At 34.1% G+C, this 19,758-nt stretch overlaps 1 protein-coding gene across 1 annotated transcript in view; it reads right to left on the reverse strand.

Moving 5' to 3' along the window:
- The window catches only part of adgrf6 (adhesion G protein-coupled receptor F6), a gene marked incomplete at its 3' end in the record, with an annotated part of 70,852 nt that overhangs the window by 42,918 nt on the left and 8,176 nt on the right, over positions 1–19,758 (reverse strand). Inside the window, exons 21-70 of the mRNA XM_079889223.1 lie at positions 19,477–19,623; positions 19,048–19,194; positions 18,114–18,260; positions 17,659–17,811; positions 17,393–17,548; positions 16,959–17,105; positions 16,699–16,857; positions 16,404–16,550; positions 15,976–16,122; positions 15,540–15,686; positions 15,080–15,232; positions 14,814–14,969; positions 14,368–14,514; positions 14,108–14,266; positions 13,813–13,959; positions 13,385–13,531; positions 12,949–13,095; positions 12,497–12,649; positions 12,231–12,386; positions 11,802–11,948; positions 11,542–11,700; positions 11,247–11,393; positions 10,818–10,964; positions 9,884–10,030; positions 9,429–9,581; positions 9,163–9,318; positions 8,729–8,875; positions 8,469–8,627; positions 8,174–8,320; positions 7,746–7,892; positions 7,310–7,456; positions 6,857–7,009; positions 6,591–6,746; positions 6,161–6,307; positions 5,901–6,059; positions 5,606–5,752; positions 5,178–5,324; positions 4,742–4,888; positions 4,282–4,434; positions 4,016–4,171; positions 3,576–3,722; positions 3,316–3,474; positions 3,022–3,168; positions 2,591–2,737; positions 2,167–2,313; positions 1,711–1,863; positions 1,445–1,600; positions 1,017–1,163; positions 757–915; positions 463–609 (exon numbers count right to left, since the gene is read on the reverse strand). Of these exons, the coding sequence (XP_079745349.1) occupies positions 463–609; positions 757–915; positions 1,017–1,163; positions 1,445–1,600; positions 1,711–1,863; positions 2,167–2,313; positions 2,591–2,737; positions 3,022–3,168; positions 3,316–3,474; positions 3,576–3,722; positions 4,016–4,171; positions 4,282–4,434; positions 4,742–4,888; positions 5,178–5,324; positions 5,606–5,752; positions 5,901–6,059; positions 6,161–6,307; positions 6,591–6,746; positions 6,857–7,009; positions 7,310–7,456; positions 7,746–7,892; positions 8,174–8,320; positions 8,469–8,627; positions 8,729–8,875; positions 9,163–9,318; positions 9,429–9,581; positions 9,884–10,030; positions 10,818–10,964; positions 11,247–11,393; positions 11,542–11,700; positions 11,802–11,948; positions 12,231–12,386; positions 12,497–12,649; positions 12,949–13,095; positions 13,385–13,531; positions 13,813–13,959; positions 14,108–14,266; positions 14,368–14,514; positions 14,814–14,969; positions 15,080–15,232; positions 15,540–15,686; positions 15,976–16,122; positions 16,404–16,550; positions 16,699–16,857; positions 16,959–17,105; positions 17,393–17,548; positions 17,659–17,811; positions 18,114–18,260; positions 19,048–19,194; positions 19,477–19,623 (7,539 nt within the window). The remainder of the gene's footprint in view (positions 1–462; positions 610–756; positions 916–1,016; positions 1,164–1,444; positions 1,601–1,710; positions 1,864–2,166; positions 2,314–2,590; positions 2,738–3,021; positions 3,169–3,315; positions 3,475–3,575; positions 3,723–4,015; positions 4,172–4,281; positions 4,435–4,741; positions 4,889–5,177; positions 5,325–5,605; positions 5,753–5,900; positions 6,060–6,160; positions 6,308–6,590; positions 6,747–6,856; positions 7,010–7,309; positions 7,457–7,745; positions 7,893–8,173; positions 8,321–8,468; positions 8,628–8,728; positions 8,876–9,162; positions 9,319–9,428; positions 9,582–9,883; positions 10,031–10,817; positions 10,965–11,246; positions 11,394–11,541; positions 11,701–11,801; positions 11,949–12,230; positions 12,387–12,496; positions 12,650–12,948; positions 13,096–13,384; positions 13,532–13,812; positions 13,960–14,107; positions 14,267–14,367; positions 14,515–14,813; positions 14,970–15,079; positions 15,233–15,539; positions 15,687–15,975; positions 16,123–16,403; positions 16,551–16,698; positions 16,858–16,958; positions 17,106–17,392; positions 17,549–17,658; positions 17,812–18,113; positions 18,261–19,047; positions 19,195–19,476; positions 19,624–19,758) is intronic.

The following is a 19,758-nucleotide window of genomic DNA, read 5'->3' on the forward strand; positions in this document are numbered from 1 at the left end:
TTTAGTAGTAAGTAGGTATATTAACAAAATAATGTAATAATAATAATAATAATAATAATAATAAAAAAAAATAATAATAATAATATAATAATATATATATATATATATATATATATATATAAAATTGTTTATCAGTCTCACAGTATTTTTTTCAATGAAATTCTGACAGCTACTAGTTTTTTACAGTATTAATTTTTTGTGTGAATGGTGTGAAATGTTTTACATTGGGCAAAAAAAGCTAAAGACATGAAATACCTTTCGTATCTAAAGACATTCATAAACATTATAATTCCAAGAAGATGGAAAAAATTAAAAATAATTATTTGTTCGGTGATGTTACACCTCAAACAGGAACATCTAAAACTCACACTAGTATTCACACAAACTGTAAAGATATAACAGCTCTATACTTTCAATTTTATGAGATAAAAACAGAAAACAAAATCAGTTGATAATACTCACCCTGACATGAGTTGTTGCGACTCACAGGACTGTCTTTATTGGAGGTATTAAATCCACTCCAGCATGAACACATGTGACTCCCAATGATGTTAATACAATCTGAGTATTGACCACAAACTGACACTGCATCTTCACATTCATTGATGTCTGGAAAAAAAAAAGAGTGAGAAGCTATTGCAATAATGTTAAGATTTCTAAACCACCAAAACGTGTCAAGTGTCACTGAGTAAAACCATACTGGTCATGTTACTACAATTACAATCAGTACATTTGTGATCTCATGTGATTTCTTACCTCTCTGGCAAAGCGGACCCTCTGAAGGGAGAGCTTGAATACATCCACAAGTGCCTCCCACAATCTCATCACACTCATGATAGGCCCTGCAGGTGTCATTGGGCCAAACATGACGCTCCTCACACTTGCACTCATATTGTGTTCCATTTAACCCACACACTGTAATAGAATAGGATTTATTAAACTGTGTTCAAACTGTCAATTTGTCCTAATACTGAACTCATCTTAGTATGTGACATGATAAAACATTCAGCTCTCACCAGTAGTCATGTCGATATCTGTGATATTTATGCTGTTGCTCAGAGTCAAAGGCAGGCTGATATTTCTGATGAGATTTCGTAAGTAGTTCACCAGGAACAAGTCAAAGAATCTCACATCAATGTCAACCATGTAGTTAGAAGGCAGTACTGCAAAAAAAAAAAAACAGAAGCAGATTAGTCCAAGTAATTCAATTCTTAAAATAACTAAAAATATTTTTTTTCTTTTTTTTAAATGACCTTTGTAGCCTGTGGTGTAAAATTTAAAAGAACATTAATGTGTTGTTAATAGAGTTATTTGCAATCAAAAACAAGCACATAATCAGTCTGTCAATCCTAGTAGCAAAATGCAGGAAAATAAAAGCAAGAAAAACAGATCAAATAAATTAAAGGGATAAAACTGATGTTGTAGATTGACGCCAGTGTCTCACCTTGACAGAACTGTCCATCCACTGGAAGGGCATTGATACATGTACATGATCCATCAGTGATGACATCACAGGCCTCGTATGAGTGACACGTGTCATTTGGCCAAACAAACAGACCCTCACATTTACACTGATACTGCGTTTGGTTCAATGAACACACTGAAAAGCACAAGAAGAGTCCAAACATCAAATAATTGATGTCAGTATTCATGAAGTATAGAGTTTATTCTTAGCTATTTAACAGTACAAAGCAGAGACAGAGCTCTTACCAGTAGTTATGTTGATTTCTGTAATGTTAGTGCTGTCACTGATTATGTAGGGCAAATTAAAAGACATCAGAAGGGTCCTCAGCTGCTCAGTGACGCTACTATCCACACTATTGATCTGAATTTCAATCAGATATTCAGTCAAAGGTAGAGTCACTGTAGAAAAAAAGATTTAAAAAAATAAATCATGATAATGCCTTTTACCAACAAATAAAATAATCAAAAGTTCACAAAAGAAAATTATTAACAGACAATGATTTTTTCAGGCCAATAGGATTTCATGTAACAGTTTTTTTTTTAAACAACTTGATTATGTATTTAAGCAGCTTTTATCATGGCAGAAAACAGAAACGACAGAAACACACACCAAACCATATAATGGATTGAATTGAAATTTCTGTCAAATTTACTTCCAATATAAATCAAATACATCACGAAGTATATTTTCTACATGCTCACCATTGCATGGGTTACTGATGCTGATTGGTTGATTCATATTTGTTACAGTAAACCCACTCAAGCAGGAACAGTTGTAACTCCCAATTGAGTTAGTGCAACGAGAGTTTGGACCACAAAACTCTGATGTCTTTAGACATTCATTAACATCTATATTTCAAGACGATATGAAAATAGGTATTGTTGTTATAAGAACACTGAAAAATGAATGTCACTTTAATGCAAATCTGTTTTGGTAACTATAAACAGAGGACGAATAAAATGTAGTATGCAACAGTTAAAAAAAATACCTAATTACTTCCAATTGTTAATTAAACAACAAACAGTGTTAAATATGATTTTATTGCAAAAATTGAAAAGTCTAAAAAACTACACTAGGTTATTTTCCAAATATTAGACTGTATATAAATGTGATTATAGGATTTACCTCTACATGTGTTATTGATGCTGATGGTGAGATTTGAGTTTGTTACAGTGAATCCATCCAAACATGAGCAATTGTAACTTCCTCTTTCATTTGTGCAGTTGGAGTCTGGACCACATACAGATGGACTCACCTGACATTCATTTATATCTATGGAGAAAAAAAAAAAAAAAAAAACTATTACGTTTACAGTATTAAATTAGGTAAAAATTCTAAAGGCATGAAAGATTTCTGGTATTTAAACAAAAGTATTGATATTATAATTCCAAGATGGTAAAAAAGAAAAAAATATTATTTGTTTGATGATGTTACACCTCAAACAGGAACAGCTAAAACTCACACTAGTATTCATACAAACTGTAAAGAAATAGCAGCTCTGTACTCTCAATTTTATGAGACAAAAACAGAAAACAAAATCAGTTGATAATACTCACCCTGACATGAGTTGTTGCGGCTCACAGGACTGTCTTTATTGGAGGTATTAAATCCACTCCAGCATGAACACATGTGACTCCCAATGATGTTAATACAATCTGAGTATTGACCACAAACTGACACTGCATCTTCACATTCATTGATGTCTGGAAAAAAAAAAGAGTGAGAAGCTATTGCAATAATGTTAAGATTTCTAAACCACCAAAACGTGTCAAGTGTCACCGAGTAAAACCATACTGGTCATGTTACTACAATTACAATCAGTACATTTGTGATCTCATGTGATTTCTTACCTCTCTGGCAAAGCGGACCCTCTGAAGGGAGAGCTTGAATACATCCACAAGTGCCTCCCACAATCTCATCACACTCATGATAGGCCCTGCAGGTGTCATTGGGCCAAATATGACGCTCCTCACACTTGCACTCATATTGTGTTCCATTTAACCCACACACTGTAATAGAATAGGATTTATTAAACTGTGTTCAAACTGTCAATTTGTCCTAATACTGAACTCATCTTAGTATGTGACATGATAAAACATTCAGCTCTCACCAGTAGTCATGTCGATATCTGTGATATTTATGCTGTTGCTCAGAGTCAAAGGCAGGCTGATATTTCTGATGAGATTTCGTAAGTAGTTCACCAGGAACAAGTCAAAGAATCTCACATCAATGTCAACCATGTAGTTAGAAGGCAGTACTGCAAAAAAAAAAACAAAAAAAAAAAACCAGAAGCAGATTAGTCCAAGTAATTCAATTCTTAAAATAACTAAAAATATGTTTTTCTTTTTTTTTAAATGACCTTTGTAGCCTGTGGTGTAAAATTTAAAAGAACATTAATGTGTTGTTAATAGAGTTATTTGCAATCAAAAACAAGCACATAATCAGTCTGTCAATCCTAGTAGCAAAATGCAGGAAAATAAAAGCAAGAAAAACAGATCAAATAAATTAAAGGGATAAAACTGATGTTGTAGATTGACGCCAGTGTCTCACCTTGACAGAACTGTCCATCCACTGGAAGGGCATTGATACATGTACATGATCCATCAGTGATGACATCACAGGCCTCGTATGAGTGACACGTGTCATTTGGCCAAACAAACAGACCCTCACATTTACACTGATACTGCGTTTGGTTCAATGAACACACTGAAAAGCACAAGAAGAGTCCAAACATCAAATAATTGATGTCAGTATTCATGAAGTATAGAGTTTATTCTTAGCTATTTAACAGTACAAAGCAGAGACAGAGCTCTTACCAGTAGTTATGTTGATTTCTGTAATGTTAGTGCTGTCACTGATTATGTAGGGCAAATTAAAAGACATCAGAAGGGTCCTCAGCTGCTCAGTGATGCTACTATCCACACTATTGATCTGAATTTCAATCAGATATTCAGTCAAAGGTAGAGTCACTGTAGAAAAAAAGATTAAAAAAATAAATAATCATGATAATGCCTTTTACCAACAAATAAAATAATCAAAGTTCACAAAAGAAAATTATTAACAGACAATGATTTTTTCAGGCCAATAGGATTTCATGTAACAGTTTTTTTTTTTTAAAACAACTTGATTATGTATTTAAGCAGCTTTTATCATGGCAGAAAACAGAAACGACAGAAACACACACCAAACCATATAATAGATTGAATTGATATTTCTGTCAAATTTACTTACAATATAAATCAAATACATCATGAAGTATATTTTCTACATGCTCACCATTGCATGGGTTACTGATGCTGATTGGTTGATTCATATTTGTTACAGTAAACCCACTCAAGCAGGAACAGTTGTAACTCCCAATTGAGTTGGTGCAACGAGAGTTTGGACCACAAAACTCTGATGACTTTAGACATTCATTAACATCTATATTTCAAGACGATATGAAAATAGGTATTGTTGTTATAGGAACACTGAAATATGAATGTCACTTTAATGCAAATCTATGTTTTCTTATGTTTTGGTAACCAAAAACAGAGGACGAATAAAATGTAGTATGCAACAGTTAAAAAAACACCTAATTGCTTCCAATTGTTAATTAAACAACAAACAGTGTTAAATATGATTTTATTGCAAAAAATGAAAAGTCTAAAAAAACTACTCTAGGTTATTTTCCAAATATTAGACTTTATATAAATGTGATTATAGGATCTACCTCTACATGTGTTATTGATGCTGATGGTGAGATTTGAGTTTGTTACAGTGAATCCATCCAAACATGAGCAATTGTAACTTCCTCTTTCATTTGTGCAGTTGGAGTCTGGACCACATACAGATGGACTGACCTGACATTCATTTATATCTATGGAGAAAAAATAAAATAAAACTATTACGTTTACAGTATTAAATTAGGTAAAAATTCTAAAGGCATGAAAGACTTCTGGTATTTAAACAAAAGTATTGATATTATAATTCCAAGATGGTAAAAAAGAAAAAATAATTATTTGTTTGATGATGTTACACCTCAAACAGGAACAGCAAAAACTCACACTAGTATTCACACAAACTGTAAAGAAATAGCAGCTCTGTACTCTCAATTTTATGAGACAAAAACAGAAAACAAAATCAGTTGATAATACTCACCCTGACATGAGTTGTTGCGGCTCACAGGACTGTCTTTATTGGAGGTATTAAATCCACTCCAGCATGAACACATGTGACTCCCAATGATGTTAATACAATCTGAGTATTGACCACAAACTGACACTGCATCTTCACATTCATTGATGTCTGGGAAAAAAAAAAGAGTGAGAAGCTATTGCAATAATGTTAAGATTTCTAAACCACCAAAACGTGTCAAGTGTCACCGAGTAAAACCATACTGGTCATGTTACTACAGTTACAATCAGTACATTTGTGATCTAATGTGATTTCTTACCTCTCTGGCAAAGCGGACCCTCTGAAGGGAGAGCTTGAATACATCCACAAGTGCCTCCCACAATCTCATCACACTCATGATAGGCCCTGCAGGTGTCATTGGGCCAAACATGACGCTCCTCACACTTGCACTCATATTGTGTTCCATTTAACCCACACACTGTAATAGAATAGGATTTATTAAACTGTGTTCAAACTGTCAATTTGTCCTAATACTGAACTCATCTTAGTATGTGACATGATAAAACATTCAGCTCTCACCAGTAGTCATGTCGATATCTGTGATATTTATGCTGTTGCTCAGAGTCAAAGGCAGGCTGATATTTCTGATGAGATTTCGTAAGTAGTTCACCAGGAACAAGTCAAAGAATCTCACATCAATGTCAACCATGTAGTTAGAAGGCAGTACTGCAAAAAAAAAAAAAAAAAAAACAGAAGCAGATTAGTCCAAGTAATTCAATTCTTAAAATAACTAAAAATATATTTTTTCTTTTTTTTAAATGACCTTTGTAGCCTGTGGTGTAAAATTTAAAAGAACATTAATGTGTTGTTAATAGAGTTATTTGCAATCAAAAACAAGCACATAATCAGTCTGTCAATCCTAGTAGCAAAATGCAGGAAAAGCAAGAAAAACAGATCAAATAAATTAAAGGGATAAAACTGATGTTGTAGATTGACGCCAGTGTCTCACCTTGACAGAACTGTCCATCCACTGGAAGGGCATTGATACATGTACATGATCCATCAGTGATGACATCACAGGCCTCGTATGAGTGACACGTGTCATTTGGCCAAACAAACAGACCCTCACATTTACACTGATACTGCGTTTGGTTCAATGAACACACTGAAAAGCACAAGAAGAGTCCAAACATTAAATAATTGATGTCAGTATTCATGAAGTATAGAGTTTATTCTTAGCTATTTAACAGTACAAAGCAGAGACAGAGCTCTTACCAGTAGTTATGTTGATTTCTGTAATGTTAGTGCTGTCACTGATTATGTAGGGCAAATTAAAAGACATCAGAAGGGTCCTCAGCTGCTCAGTGACGCTACTATCCACACTATTGATCTGAATTTCAATCAGATATTCAGTCAAAGGTAGAGTCACTGTAGAAAAAAAGATTAAAAAAAATAAATCATGATAATGCCTTTTACCAACAAATAAAATAATCAAAGTTCACAAAAGAAAATTATTAACAGACAATGATTTTTTCAGGCCATAGGATTTCATGTAACAGTTCTTTTTAAAACAACTTTATTATGTATTTAAGCAGCTTTTATCATGGCAGAAAACAGAAACGACAGAAACACACACCAAACCATATAATAGATTGAATTGATATTTCTGTCAAATTTACTTACAATATAAATCAAATACATCATGAAGTATATTTTCTACATGCTCACCATTGCATGGGTTACTGATGCTGATTGGTTGATTCATATTTGTTACAGTAAACCCACTCAAGCAGGAACAGTTGTAACTCCCAATTGAGTTGGTGCAACGAGAGTTTGGACCACAAAACTCTGATGACTTTAGACATTCATTAACATCTATATTTCAAGACGATATGAAAATAGGTATTGTTGTTATAGGAACACTGAAATATGAATGTCACTTTAATGCAAATCTATGTTTTCTTATGTTTTGGTAACCAAAAACAGAGGACGAATAAAATGTAGTATGCAACAGTTAAAAAAACACCTAATTGCTTCCAATTGTTAATTAAACAACAAACAGTGTTAAATATGATTTTATTGCAAAAAATGAAAAGTCTAAAAAAACTACACTAGGTTATTTTCCAAATATTAGACTTTATATAAATGTGATTATAGGATTTACCTCTACATGTGTTATTGATGCTGATGGTGAGATTTGAGTTTGTTACAGTGAATCCATCCAAACATGAGCAATTGTAACTTCCTCTTTCATTTGTGCAGTTGGAGTCTGGACCACATACAGATGGACTGACCTGACATTCATTTATATCTATGGAGAAAAAATAAAATAAAACTATTACGTTTACAGTATTAAATTAGGTAAAAATTCTAAAGGCATGAAAGACTTCTGGTATTTAAACAAAAGTATTGATATTATAATTCCAAGATGGTAAAAAAGAAAAAATAATTATTTGTTTGATGATGTTACACCTCAAACAGGAACAGCTAAAACTCACACTAGTATTCACACAAACTGTAAAGAAATAGCAGCTCTGTACTCTCAATTTTATGAGACAAAAACAGAAAACAAAATCAGTTGATAATACTCACCCTGACATGAGTTGTTGCGGCTCACAGGACTGTCTTTATTGGAGGTATTAAATCCACTCCAGCATGAACACATGTGACTCCCAATGATGTTAATACAATCTGAGTATTGACCACAAACTGACACTGCATCTTCACATTCATTGATGTCTGAAAAAAAAAAAAGAGTGAGAAGCTATTGCAATAATGTTAAGATTTCTAAACCACCAAAACGTGTCAAGTGTCACTGAGTAAAACCATACTGGTCATGTTACTACAATTACAATCAGTACATTTGTGATCTCATGTGATTTCTTACCTCTCTGGCAAAGCGGACCCTCTGAAGGGAGAGCTTGAATACATCCACAAGTGCCTCCCACAATCTCATCACACTCATGATAGGCCCTGCAGGTGTCATTGGGCCAAACATGACGCTCCTCACACTTGCACTCATATTGTGTTCCATTTAACCCACACACTGTAATAGAATAGGATTTATTAAACTGTGTTCAAACTGTCAATTTGTCCTAATACTGAACTCATCTTAGTATGTGACATGATAAAACATTCAGCTCTCACCAGTAGTCATGTCGATATCTGTGATATTTATGCTGTTGCTCAGAGTCAAAGGCAGGCTGATATTTCTGATGAGATTTCGTAAGTAGTTCACCAGGAACAAGTCAAAGAATCTCACATCAATGTCAACCATGTAGTTAGAAGGCAGTACTGCAAAAAAAACAAAAAAAAAACAGAAGCAGATTAGTCCAAGTAATTCAATTCTTAAAATAACTAAAAATATATTTTTTCTTTTTTTTAAATGACCTTTGTAGCCTGTGGTGTAAAATTTAAAAGAACATTAATGTGTTGTTAATAGAGTTATTTGCAATCAAAAACAAGCACATAATCAGTCTGTCAATCCTAGTAGCAAAATGCAGGAAAATAAAAGCAAGAAAAACAGATCAAATAAATTAAAGGGATAAAACTGATGTTGTAGATTGACGCCAGTGTCTCACCTTGACAGAACTGTCCATCCACTGGAAGGGCATTGATACATGTACATGATCCATCAGTGATGACATCACAGGCCTCGTATGAGTGACACGTGTCATTTGGCCAAACAAACAGACCCTCACATTTACACTGATACTGCGTTTGGTTCAATGAACACACTGAAAAGCACAAGAAGAGTCCAAACATCAAATAATTGATGTCAGTATTCATGAAGTATAGAGTTTATTCTTAGCTATTTAACAGTACAAAGCAGAGACAGAGCTCGTACCAGTAGTTATGTTGATTTCTGTAATGTTAGTGCTGTCACTGATTATGTAGGGCAAATTAAAAGACATCAGAAGGGTCCTCAGCTGCTCAGTGACGCTACTATCCACACTATTGATCTGAATTTCAATCAGATATTCAGTCAAAGGTAGAGTCACTGTAGAAAAAAAGATTAAAAAAATAAATCATGATAATGCCTTTTACCAACAAATAAAATAATCAAAGTTCACAAAAGAAAATTATTAACAGACAATGATTTTTTCAGGCCAATAGGATTTCATGTAACAGTTTTTTTTTTAAAACAACTTGATTATGTATTTAAGCAGCTTTTATCATGGCAGAAAACAGAAACGACAGAAACACACACCAAACCATATAATAGATTGAATTGATATTTCTGTCAAATTTACTTACAATATAAATCAAATACATCATGAAGTATATTTTCTACATGCTCACCATTGCATGGGTTACTGATGCTGATTGGTTGATTCATATTTGTTACAGTAAACCCACTCAAGCAGGAACAGTTGTAACTCCCAATTGAGTTGGTGCAACGAGAGTTTGGACCACAAAACTCTGATGACTTTAGACATTCATTAACATCTATATTTCAAGACGATATGAAAATAGGTATTGTTGTTATAGGAACACTGAAATATGAACGTCACTTTAATGCAAATCTATGTTTTGGTAACTATAAATAGAGGACGAATAAAATGTAGTATGCAACAGTTAAAAAAAACACCTAATTACGTCCAATTGTTAATTAAACAACAAACAGTGTTAAATATCAAGCATCGCGTTAGTTCAGGCAGGCCACGTCAGCCAAGCCCGCATCAGCTGTTAGCCAGCTGTTCATGACGTGGTCCAATCCGGTGTCGACATCTATCTCAGCGGCACACATAAATCTCACACTCCTTCAGCATTTCCCACATAGCTTGCTGCTCGCATCTAAACTCCCTCCTCCAACCCCAACTCCTCCTAACCAAACCTTCATCTTTCTGATCACTTGTTTTATTACAGTGTAATCTTGGCAAATTTTTATTATATATTGTATTTCACATGTAATTGCTCATTTCAACTCATGTAATTGAGAATTGTAATCATGCATATACTGGTTCTGTTCTGTACCCCATGGGGGGTTTGCCTTGCTGCTCTTCCGCTCTGTCCAGGCATAGCTGCATGGACAGGCGTGGGAGTTTTGCCCAGAACAGATCCATACCGCCAACACTAACTGTATGCTATATTATCGCAATAAATCTATTTATCCATACTTGGCGAAGTGGTCCTGACTGAAATGATTTTATTGCGAAGATTGAAAAGTCTAAAAAACTACTCTAGGTTATTTTCCAAATATTAGACTTTATATAAATGTGATTATAGGATTTACCTCTACATGTGTTATTGATGCTGATGGTGAGATTTGAGTTTGTTACAGTGAATCCATCCAAACATGAGCAATTGTAACTTCCTCTTTCATTTGTGCAGTTGGAGTCTGGACCACATACAGATGGACTGACCTGACATTCATTTATATCTATGGAGAAAAAAAAACAAAAAAACTATTACGTTTACAGTATTAAATTAGGTAAAAATTCTAAAGGCATGAAAGACTTCTGGTATTTAAACAAAAGTATTGATATTATAATTCCAAGATGGTAAAAAAGAAAAAATAATTATTTGTTTGATGATGTTACACCTCAAACAGGAACAGCTAAAACTCACACTAGTATTCACACAAACTGTAAAGAAATAGCAGCTCTGTACTCTCAATTTTATGAGACAAAAACAGAAAACAAAATCAGTTGATAATACTCACCCTGACATGAGTTGTTGCGGCTCACAGGACTGTCTTTATTGGAGGTATTAAATCCACTCCAGCATGAACACATGTGACTCCCAATGATGTTAATACAATCTGAGTATTGACCACAAACTGACACTGCATCTTCACATTCATTGATGTCTGGGAAAAAAAAAAGAGTGAGAAGCTATTGCAATAATGTTAAGATTTCTAAACCACCAAAACGTGTCAAGTGTCACCGAGTAAAACCATACTGGTCATGTTACTACAGTTACAATCAGTACATTTGTGATCTAATGTGATTTCTTACCTCTCTGGCAAAGCGGACCCTCTGAAGGGAGAGCTTGAATACATCCACAAGTGCCTCCCACAATCTCATCACACTCATGATAGGCCCTGCAGGTGTCATTGGGCCAAACATGACGCTCCTCACACTTGCACTCATATTGTGTTCCATTTAACCCACACACTGTAATAGAATAGGATTTATTAAACTGTGTTCAAACTGTCAATTTGTCCTAATACTGAACTCATCTTAGTATGTGACATGATAAAACATTCAGCTCTCACCAGTAGTCATGTCGATATCTGTGATATTTATGCTGTTGCTCAGAGTCAAAGGCAGGCTGATATTTCTGATGAGATTTCGTAAGTAGTTCACCAGGAACAAGTCAAAGAATCTCACATCAATGTCAACCATGTAGTTAGAAGGCAGTACTGCAAAAAAAAAAAAAAAAAAACAGAAGCAGATTAGTCCAAGTAATTCAATTCTTAAAATAACTAAAAATATATTTTTTCTTTTTTTTAAATGACCTTTGTAGCCTGTGGTGTAAAATTTAAAAGAACATTAATGTGTTGTTAATAGAGTTATTTGCAATCAAAAACAAGCACATAATCAGTCTGTCAATCCTAGTAGCAAAATGCAGGAAAAGCAAGAAAAACAGATCAAATAAATTAAAGGGATAAAACTGATGTTGTAGATTGACGCCAGTGTCTCACCTTGACAGAACTGTCCATCCACTGGAAGGGCATTGATACATGTACATGATCCATCAGTGATGACATCACAGGCCTCGTATGAGTGACACGTGTCATTTGGCCAAACAAACAGACCCTCACATTTACACTGATACTGCGTTTGGTTCAATGAACACACTGAAAAGCACAAGAAGAGTCCAAACATCAAATAATTGATGTCAGTATTCATGAAGTATAGAGTTTATTCTTAGCTATTTAACAGTACAAAGCAGAGACAGAGCTCTTACCAGTAGTTATGTTGATTTCTGTAATGTTAGTGCTGTCACTGATTATGTAGGGCAAATTAAAAGACATCAGAAGGGTCCTCAGCTGCTCAGTGACGCTACTATCCACACTATTGATCTGAATTTCAATCAGATATTCAGTCAAAGGTAGAGTCACTGTAGAAAAAAAGATTAAAAAAATAAATCATGATAATGCCTTTTACCAACAAATAAAATAATCAAAGTTCACAAAAGAAAATTATTAACAGACAATGATTTTTTCAGGCCATAGGATTTCATGTAACAGTTCTTTTTAAAACAACTTGATTATGTATTTAAGCAGCTTTTATCATGGCAGAAAACAGAAGCGACAGAAACACACACCAAACCATATAATAGATTGAATTGATATTTCTGTCAAATTTACTTACAATATAAATCAAATACATCATGAAGTATATTTTCTACATGCTCACCATTGCATGGGTTACTGATGCTGATTGGTTGATTCATATTTGTTACAGTAAACCCACTCAAGCAGGAACAGTTGTAACTCCCAATTGAGTTGGTGCAACGAGAGTTTAGACCACAAAACTCTGATGACTTTAGACATTCATTAACATCTATATTTCAAGACGATATGAAAATAGGTATTGTTGTTATAGGAACACTGAAATATGAATGTCACTTTAATGCAAATCTATGTTTTCTTATGTTTTGGTAACCAAAAACAGAGGACGAATAAAATGTAGTATGCAACAGTTAAAAAAACACCTAATTGCTTCCAATTGTTAATTAAACAACAAACAGTGTTAAATATGATTTTATTGCAAAAAATGAAAAGTCTAAAAAAACTACTCTAGGTTATTTTCCAAATATTAGACTTTATATAAATGTGATTATAGGATTTACCTCTACATGTGTTATTGATGCTGATGGTGAGATTTGAGTTTGTTACAGTGAATCCATCCAAACATGAGCAATTGTAACTTCCTCTTTCATTTGTGCAGTTGGAGTCTGGACCACATACAGATGGACTGACCTGACATTCATTTATATCTATGGAGAAAAAATAAAATAAAACTATTACGTTTACAGTATTAAATTAGGTAAAAATTCTAAAGGCATGAAAGACTTCTGGTATTTAAACAAAAGTATTGATATTATAATTCCAAGATGGTAAAAAAGAAAAAATAATTATTTGTTTGATGATGTTACACCTCAAACAGGAACAGCTAAAACTCACACTAGTATTCACACAAACTGTAAAGAAATAGCAGCTCTGTACTCTCAATTTTATGAGACAAAAACAGAAAACAAAATCAGTTGATAATACTCACCCTGACATGAGTTGTTGCGGCTCACAGGACTGTCTTTATTGGAGGTATTAAATCCACTCCAGCATGAACACATGTGACTCCCAATGATGTTAATACAATCTGAGTATTGACCACAAACTGACACTGCATCTTCACATTCATTGATGTCTGAAAAAAAAAAAAGAGTGAGAAGCTATTGCAATAATGTTAAGATTTCTAAACCACCAAAACGTGTCAAGTGTCACCGAGTAAAACCATACTGGTCATGTTACTACAGTTACAATCAGTACATTTGTGATCTAATGTGATTTCTTACCTCTCTGGCAAAGCGGACCCTCTGAAGGGAGAGCTTGAATACATCCACAAGTGCCTCCCACAATCTCATCACACTCATGATAGGCCCTGCAGGTGTCATTGGGCCAAACATGACGCTCCTCACACTTGCACTCATATTGTGTTCCATTTAACCCACACACTGTAATAGAATAGGATTTATTAAACTGTGTTCAAACTGTCAATTTGTCCTAATACTGAACTCATCTTAGTATGTGACATGATAAAACATTCAGCTCTCACCAGTAGTCATGTCGATATCTGTGATATTTATGCTGTTGCTCAGAGTCAAAGGCAGGCTGATATTTCTGATGAGATTTCGTAAGTAGTTCAGCAGGAACAAGTCAAAGAATCTCACATCAATGTCAACCATGTAGTTAGAAGGCAGTACTGCAAAAAAAAAAAAAAAAAAAAAAAAAAAAAACGGAAGCAGATTAGTCCAAGTAATTCAATTCTTAAAATAACTAAAAATATTTTTTGTAATTTTTTTTTAATGACCTTTGTAGCCTGTGGTGTAAAATTTAAAAGAACATTAATGTGTTGTTAATAGAGTTATTTGCAATCAAAAACAAGCACATAATCAGTCTGTCAATCCTAGTAGCAAAATGCAGGAAAATAAAAGCAAGAAAAACAGATCAAATAAATTAAAGGGATAAAACTGATGTTGTAGATTGACGCCAGTGTCTCACCTTGACAGAACTGTCCATCCACTGGAAGGGCATTGATACATGTACATGATCCATCAGTGATGACATCACAGGCCTCGTATGAGTGACACGTGTCATTTGGCCAAACAAACAGACCCTCACATTTACACTGATACTGCGTTTGGTTCAATGAACACACTGAAAAGCACAAGAAGAGTCCAAACATCAAATAATTGATGTCAGTATTCATGAAGTATAGAGTTTATTCTTAGCTATTTAACAGTACAAAGCAGAGACAGAGCTCTTACCAGTAGTTATGTTGATTTCTGTAATGTTAGTGCTGTCACTGATTATGTAGGGCAAATTAAAAGACATCAGAAGGGTCCTCAGCTGCTCAGTGACGCTACTATCCACACTATTGATCTGAATTTCAATCAGATATTCAGTCAAAGGTAGAGTCACTGTAGAAAAAAAGATTTAAAAATAAATAAATCATGATAATGCCTTTTACCAACAAATAAAATAATCAAAGTTCACAAAAGAAAATTATTAACAGACAATGATTTTTTCAGGCCAATAGGATTTCATGTAACAGTTTTTTTTTTTAAAAACAACTTGATTATATATTTAAGCAGCTTTTATCATGGCAGAAAACAGAAACGACAGAAACACACACCAAACCATATAATAGATTGAATTGATATTTCTGTCAAATTTACTTGCAATATAAATCAAATACATCATGAAGTATATTTTCTACATGCTCACCATTGCATGGGTTACTGATGCTGATTGGTTGATTCATATTTGTTACAGTAAACCCACTCAAGCAGGAACAGTTGTAACTCCCAATTGAGTTGGTGCAACGAGAGTTTGGACCACAAAACTCTGATGACTTTAGACATTCATTAACATCTATATTTCAAGACGATATGAAAATAGGTATTGTTGTTATAGGAACACTGAAATATGAATGTCACTTTAATGCAAATCTATGTTTTCTTATGTTTTGGTAACCAAAAACAGAGGACAAATAAAATGTAGTATGCAACAGTTAAAAAAACACCTAATTGCTTCCAATTGTTAATTAAACAACAAACAGTGTTAAATATGATTTTATTGCAAAAAATGAAAAGTCTAAAAAAACTACACTAGGTTATTTTCCAAATATTAGACTTTATATAAATGTGATTATAGGATCTACCTCTACATGTGTTATTGATGCTGATAGTGAGATTTGAGTTTGTTACAGTGAATCCATCCAAACATGAGCAATTGTAACTTCCTCTTTCATTTGTGCAGTTGGAGTCTGGACCACATACAGATGGACTGACCTGACATTCATTTATATCTATGGAGAAAAAATAAAATAAAACTATTACGTTTACAGTATTAAATTAGGTAAAAATTCTAAAGGCATGAAAGACTTCTGGTATTTAAACAAAAGTATTGATATTATAATTCCAAGATGGTAAAAAAGAAAAAATAATTATTTGTTTGATGATGTTACACCTCAAACAGGAACAGCTAAAACTCACACTAGTATTCACACAAACTGTAAAGAAATAGCAGCTCTGTACTCTCAATTTTATGAGACAAAAACAGAAAACAAAATCAGTTGATAATACTCACCCTGACATGAGTTGTTGCGGCTCACAGGACTGTCTTTATTGGAGGTATTAAATCCACTCCAGCATGAACACATGTGACTCCCAATGATGTTAATACAATCTGAGTATTGACCACAAACTGACACTGCATCTTCACATTCATTGATGTCTGAAAAAAAAAAAAGAGTGAGAAGCTATTGCAATAATGTTAAGATTTCTAAACCACCAAAACGTGTCAAGTGTCACTGAGTAAAACCATACTGGTCATGTTACTACAATTACAATCAGTACATTTGTGATCTAATGTGATTTCTTACCTCTCTGGCAAAGCGGACCCTCTGAAGGGAGAGCTTGAATACATCCACAAGTGCCTCCCACAATCTCATCACACTCATGATAGGCCCTGCAGGTGTCATTGGGCCAAACATGACGCTCCTCACACTTGCACTCATATTGTGTTCCATTTAACCCACACACTGTAATAGAATAGGATTTATTAAACTGTGTTCAAACTGTCAATTTGTCCTAATACTGAACTCATCTTAGTATGTGACATGATAAAACATTCAGCTCTCACCAGTAGTCATGTCGATATCTGTGATATTTATGCTGTTGCTCAGAGTCAAAGGCAGGCTGATATTTCTGATGAGATTTCGTAAGTAGTTCACCAGGAACAAGTCAAAGAATCTCACATCAATGTCAACCATGTAGTTAGAAGGCAGTACTGCAAAAAAAAAAAAAAAAAAACAGAAGCAGATTAGTCCAAGTAATTCAATTCTTAAAATAACTAAAAATATATTTTTTCTTTTTTTTAAATGACCTTTGTAGCCTGTGGTGTAAAATTTAAAAGAACATTAATGTGTTGTTAATAGAGTTATTTGCAATCAAAAACAAGCACATAATCAGTCTGTCAATCCTAGTAGCAAAATGCAGGAAAATAAAAGCAAGAAAAACAGATCAAATAAATTAAAGGGATAAAACTGATGTTGTAGATTGACGCCAGTGTCTCACCTTGACAGAACTGTCCATCCACTGGAAGGGCATTGATACATGTACATGATCCATCAGTGATGACATCACAGGCCTCGTATGAGTGACACGTGTCATTTGGCCAAACAAACAGACCCTCACATTTACACTGATACTGCGTTTGGTTCAATGAACACACTGAAAAGCACAAGAAGAGTCCAAACATCAAATAATTGATGTCAGTATTCATGAAGTATAGAGTTTATTCTTAGCTATTTAACAGTACAAAGCAGAGACAGAGCTCTTACCAGTAGTTATGTTGATTTCTGTAATGTTAGTGCTGTCACTGATTATGTAGGGCAAATTAAAAGACATCAGAAGGGTCCTCAGCTGCTCAGTGACGCTACTATCCACACTATTGATCTGAATTTCAATCAGATATTCAGTCAAAGGTAGAGTCACTGTAGAAAAAAAGATTAAAAAAATAAATCATGATAATGCCTTTTACCAACAAATAAAATAATCAAAGTTCACAAAAGAAAATTATTAACAGACAATGATTTTTTCAGGCCAATAGGATTTCATGTAACAGTTTTTTTTTTAAAACAACTTGATTATGTATTTAAGCAGCTTTTATCATGGCAGAAAACAGAAACGACAGAAACACACACCAAACCATATAATAGATTGAATTGATATTTCTGTCAAATTTACTTACAATATAAATCAAATACATCATGAAGTATATTTTCTACATGCTCACCATTGCATGGGTTACTGATGCTGATTGGTTGATTCATATTTGTTACAGTAAACCCACTCAAGCAGGAACAGTTGTAACTCCCAATTGAGTTGGTGCAACGAGAGTTTGGACCACAAAACTCTGATGACTTTAGACATTCATTAACATCTATATTTCAAGACGATATGAAAATAGGTATTGTTGTTATAGGAACACTGAAATATGAACGTCACTTTAATGCAAATCTATGTTTTGGTAACTATAAATAGAGGACGAATAAAATGTAGTATGCAACAGTTAAAAAAAACACCTAATTACGTCCAATTGTTAATTAAACAACAAACAGTGTTAAATATCAAGCATCGCGTTAGTTCAGGCAGGCCACGTCAGCCAAGCCCGCATCAGCTGTTAGCCAGCTGTTCATGACGTGGTCCAATCCGGTGTCGACATCTATCTCAGCGGCACACATAAATCTCACACTCCTTCAGCATTTCCCACATAGCTTGCTGCTCGCATCTAAACTCCCTCCTCCAACCCCAACTCCTCCTAACCAAACCTTCATCTTTCTGATCACTTGTTTTATTACAGTGTAATCTTGGCAAATTTTTATTATATATTGTATTTCACATGTAATTGCTCATTTCAACTCATGTAATTGAGAATTGTAATCATGCACATACTGGTTCTGTTCTGTACCCCATGGGGGGTTTGCCTTGCTGCTCTTCCGCTCTGTCCAGGCATAGCTGCATGGACAGGCGTGGGAGTTTTGCCCAGAACAGATCCATACCGCCAACACTAACTGTATGCTATATTATCGCAATAAATCTATTTATCCATACTTGGCGAAGTGGTCCTGACTGAAATGATTTTATTGCGAAGATTGAAAAGTCTAAAAAACTACTCTAGGTTATTTTCCAAATATTAGACTTTATATAAATGTGATTATAGGATTTACCTCTACATGTGTTATTGATGCTGATGGTGAGATTTGAGTTTGTTACAGTGAATCCATCCAAACATGAGCAATTGTAACTTCCTCTTTCATTTGTGCAGTTGGAGTCTGGACCACATACAGATGGACTGACCTGACATTCATTTATATCTATGGAGAAAAAAAAAAAAAAAAACAATTACGTTTACAGTATTAAATTAGGTAAAAATTCTAAAGGCATGAAAGACTTCTGGTATTTAAACAAAAGTATTGATATTATAATTCCAAGATGGTAAAAAAGAAAAAATAATTATTTGTTTGATGATGTTACACCTCAAACAGGAACAGCTAAAACTCACACTAGTATTCACACAAACTGTAAAGATATAACAGCTCTGTACTCTCAATTTTATGAGACAAAAACAGAAAACAAAATCAGTTGATAATACTCACCCTGACATGAGTTGTTGCGGCTCACAGGACTGTCTTTATTGGAGGTATTAAATCCACTCCAGCATGAACACATGTGACTCCCAATGATGTTAATACAATCTGAGTATTGACCACAAACTGACACTGCATCTTCACATTCATTGATGTCTGGGAAAAAAAAAAGAGTGAGAAGCTATTGCAATAATGTTAAGATTTCTAAACCACCAAAACGTGTCAAGTGTCACCGAGTAAAACCATACTGGTCATGTTACTACAGTTACAATCAGTACATTTGTGATCTAA

This window comes from Squalius cephalus (assembly GCF_949319135.1).
Source record: "Squalius cephalus genome assembly, chromosome: 12".
NCBI lineage: Eukaryota > Metazoa > Chordata > Actinopteri > Cypriniformes > Leuciscidae > Squalius > Squalius cephalus.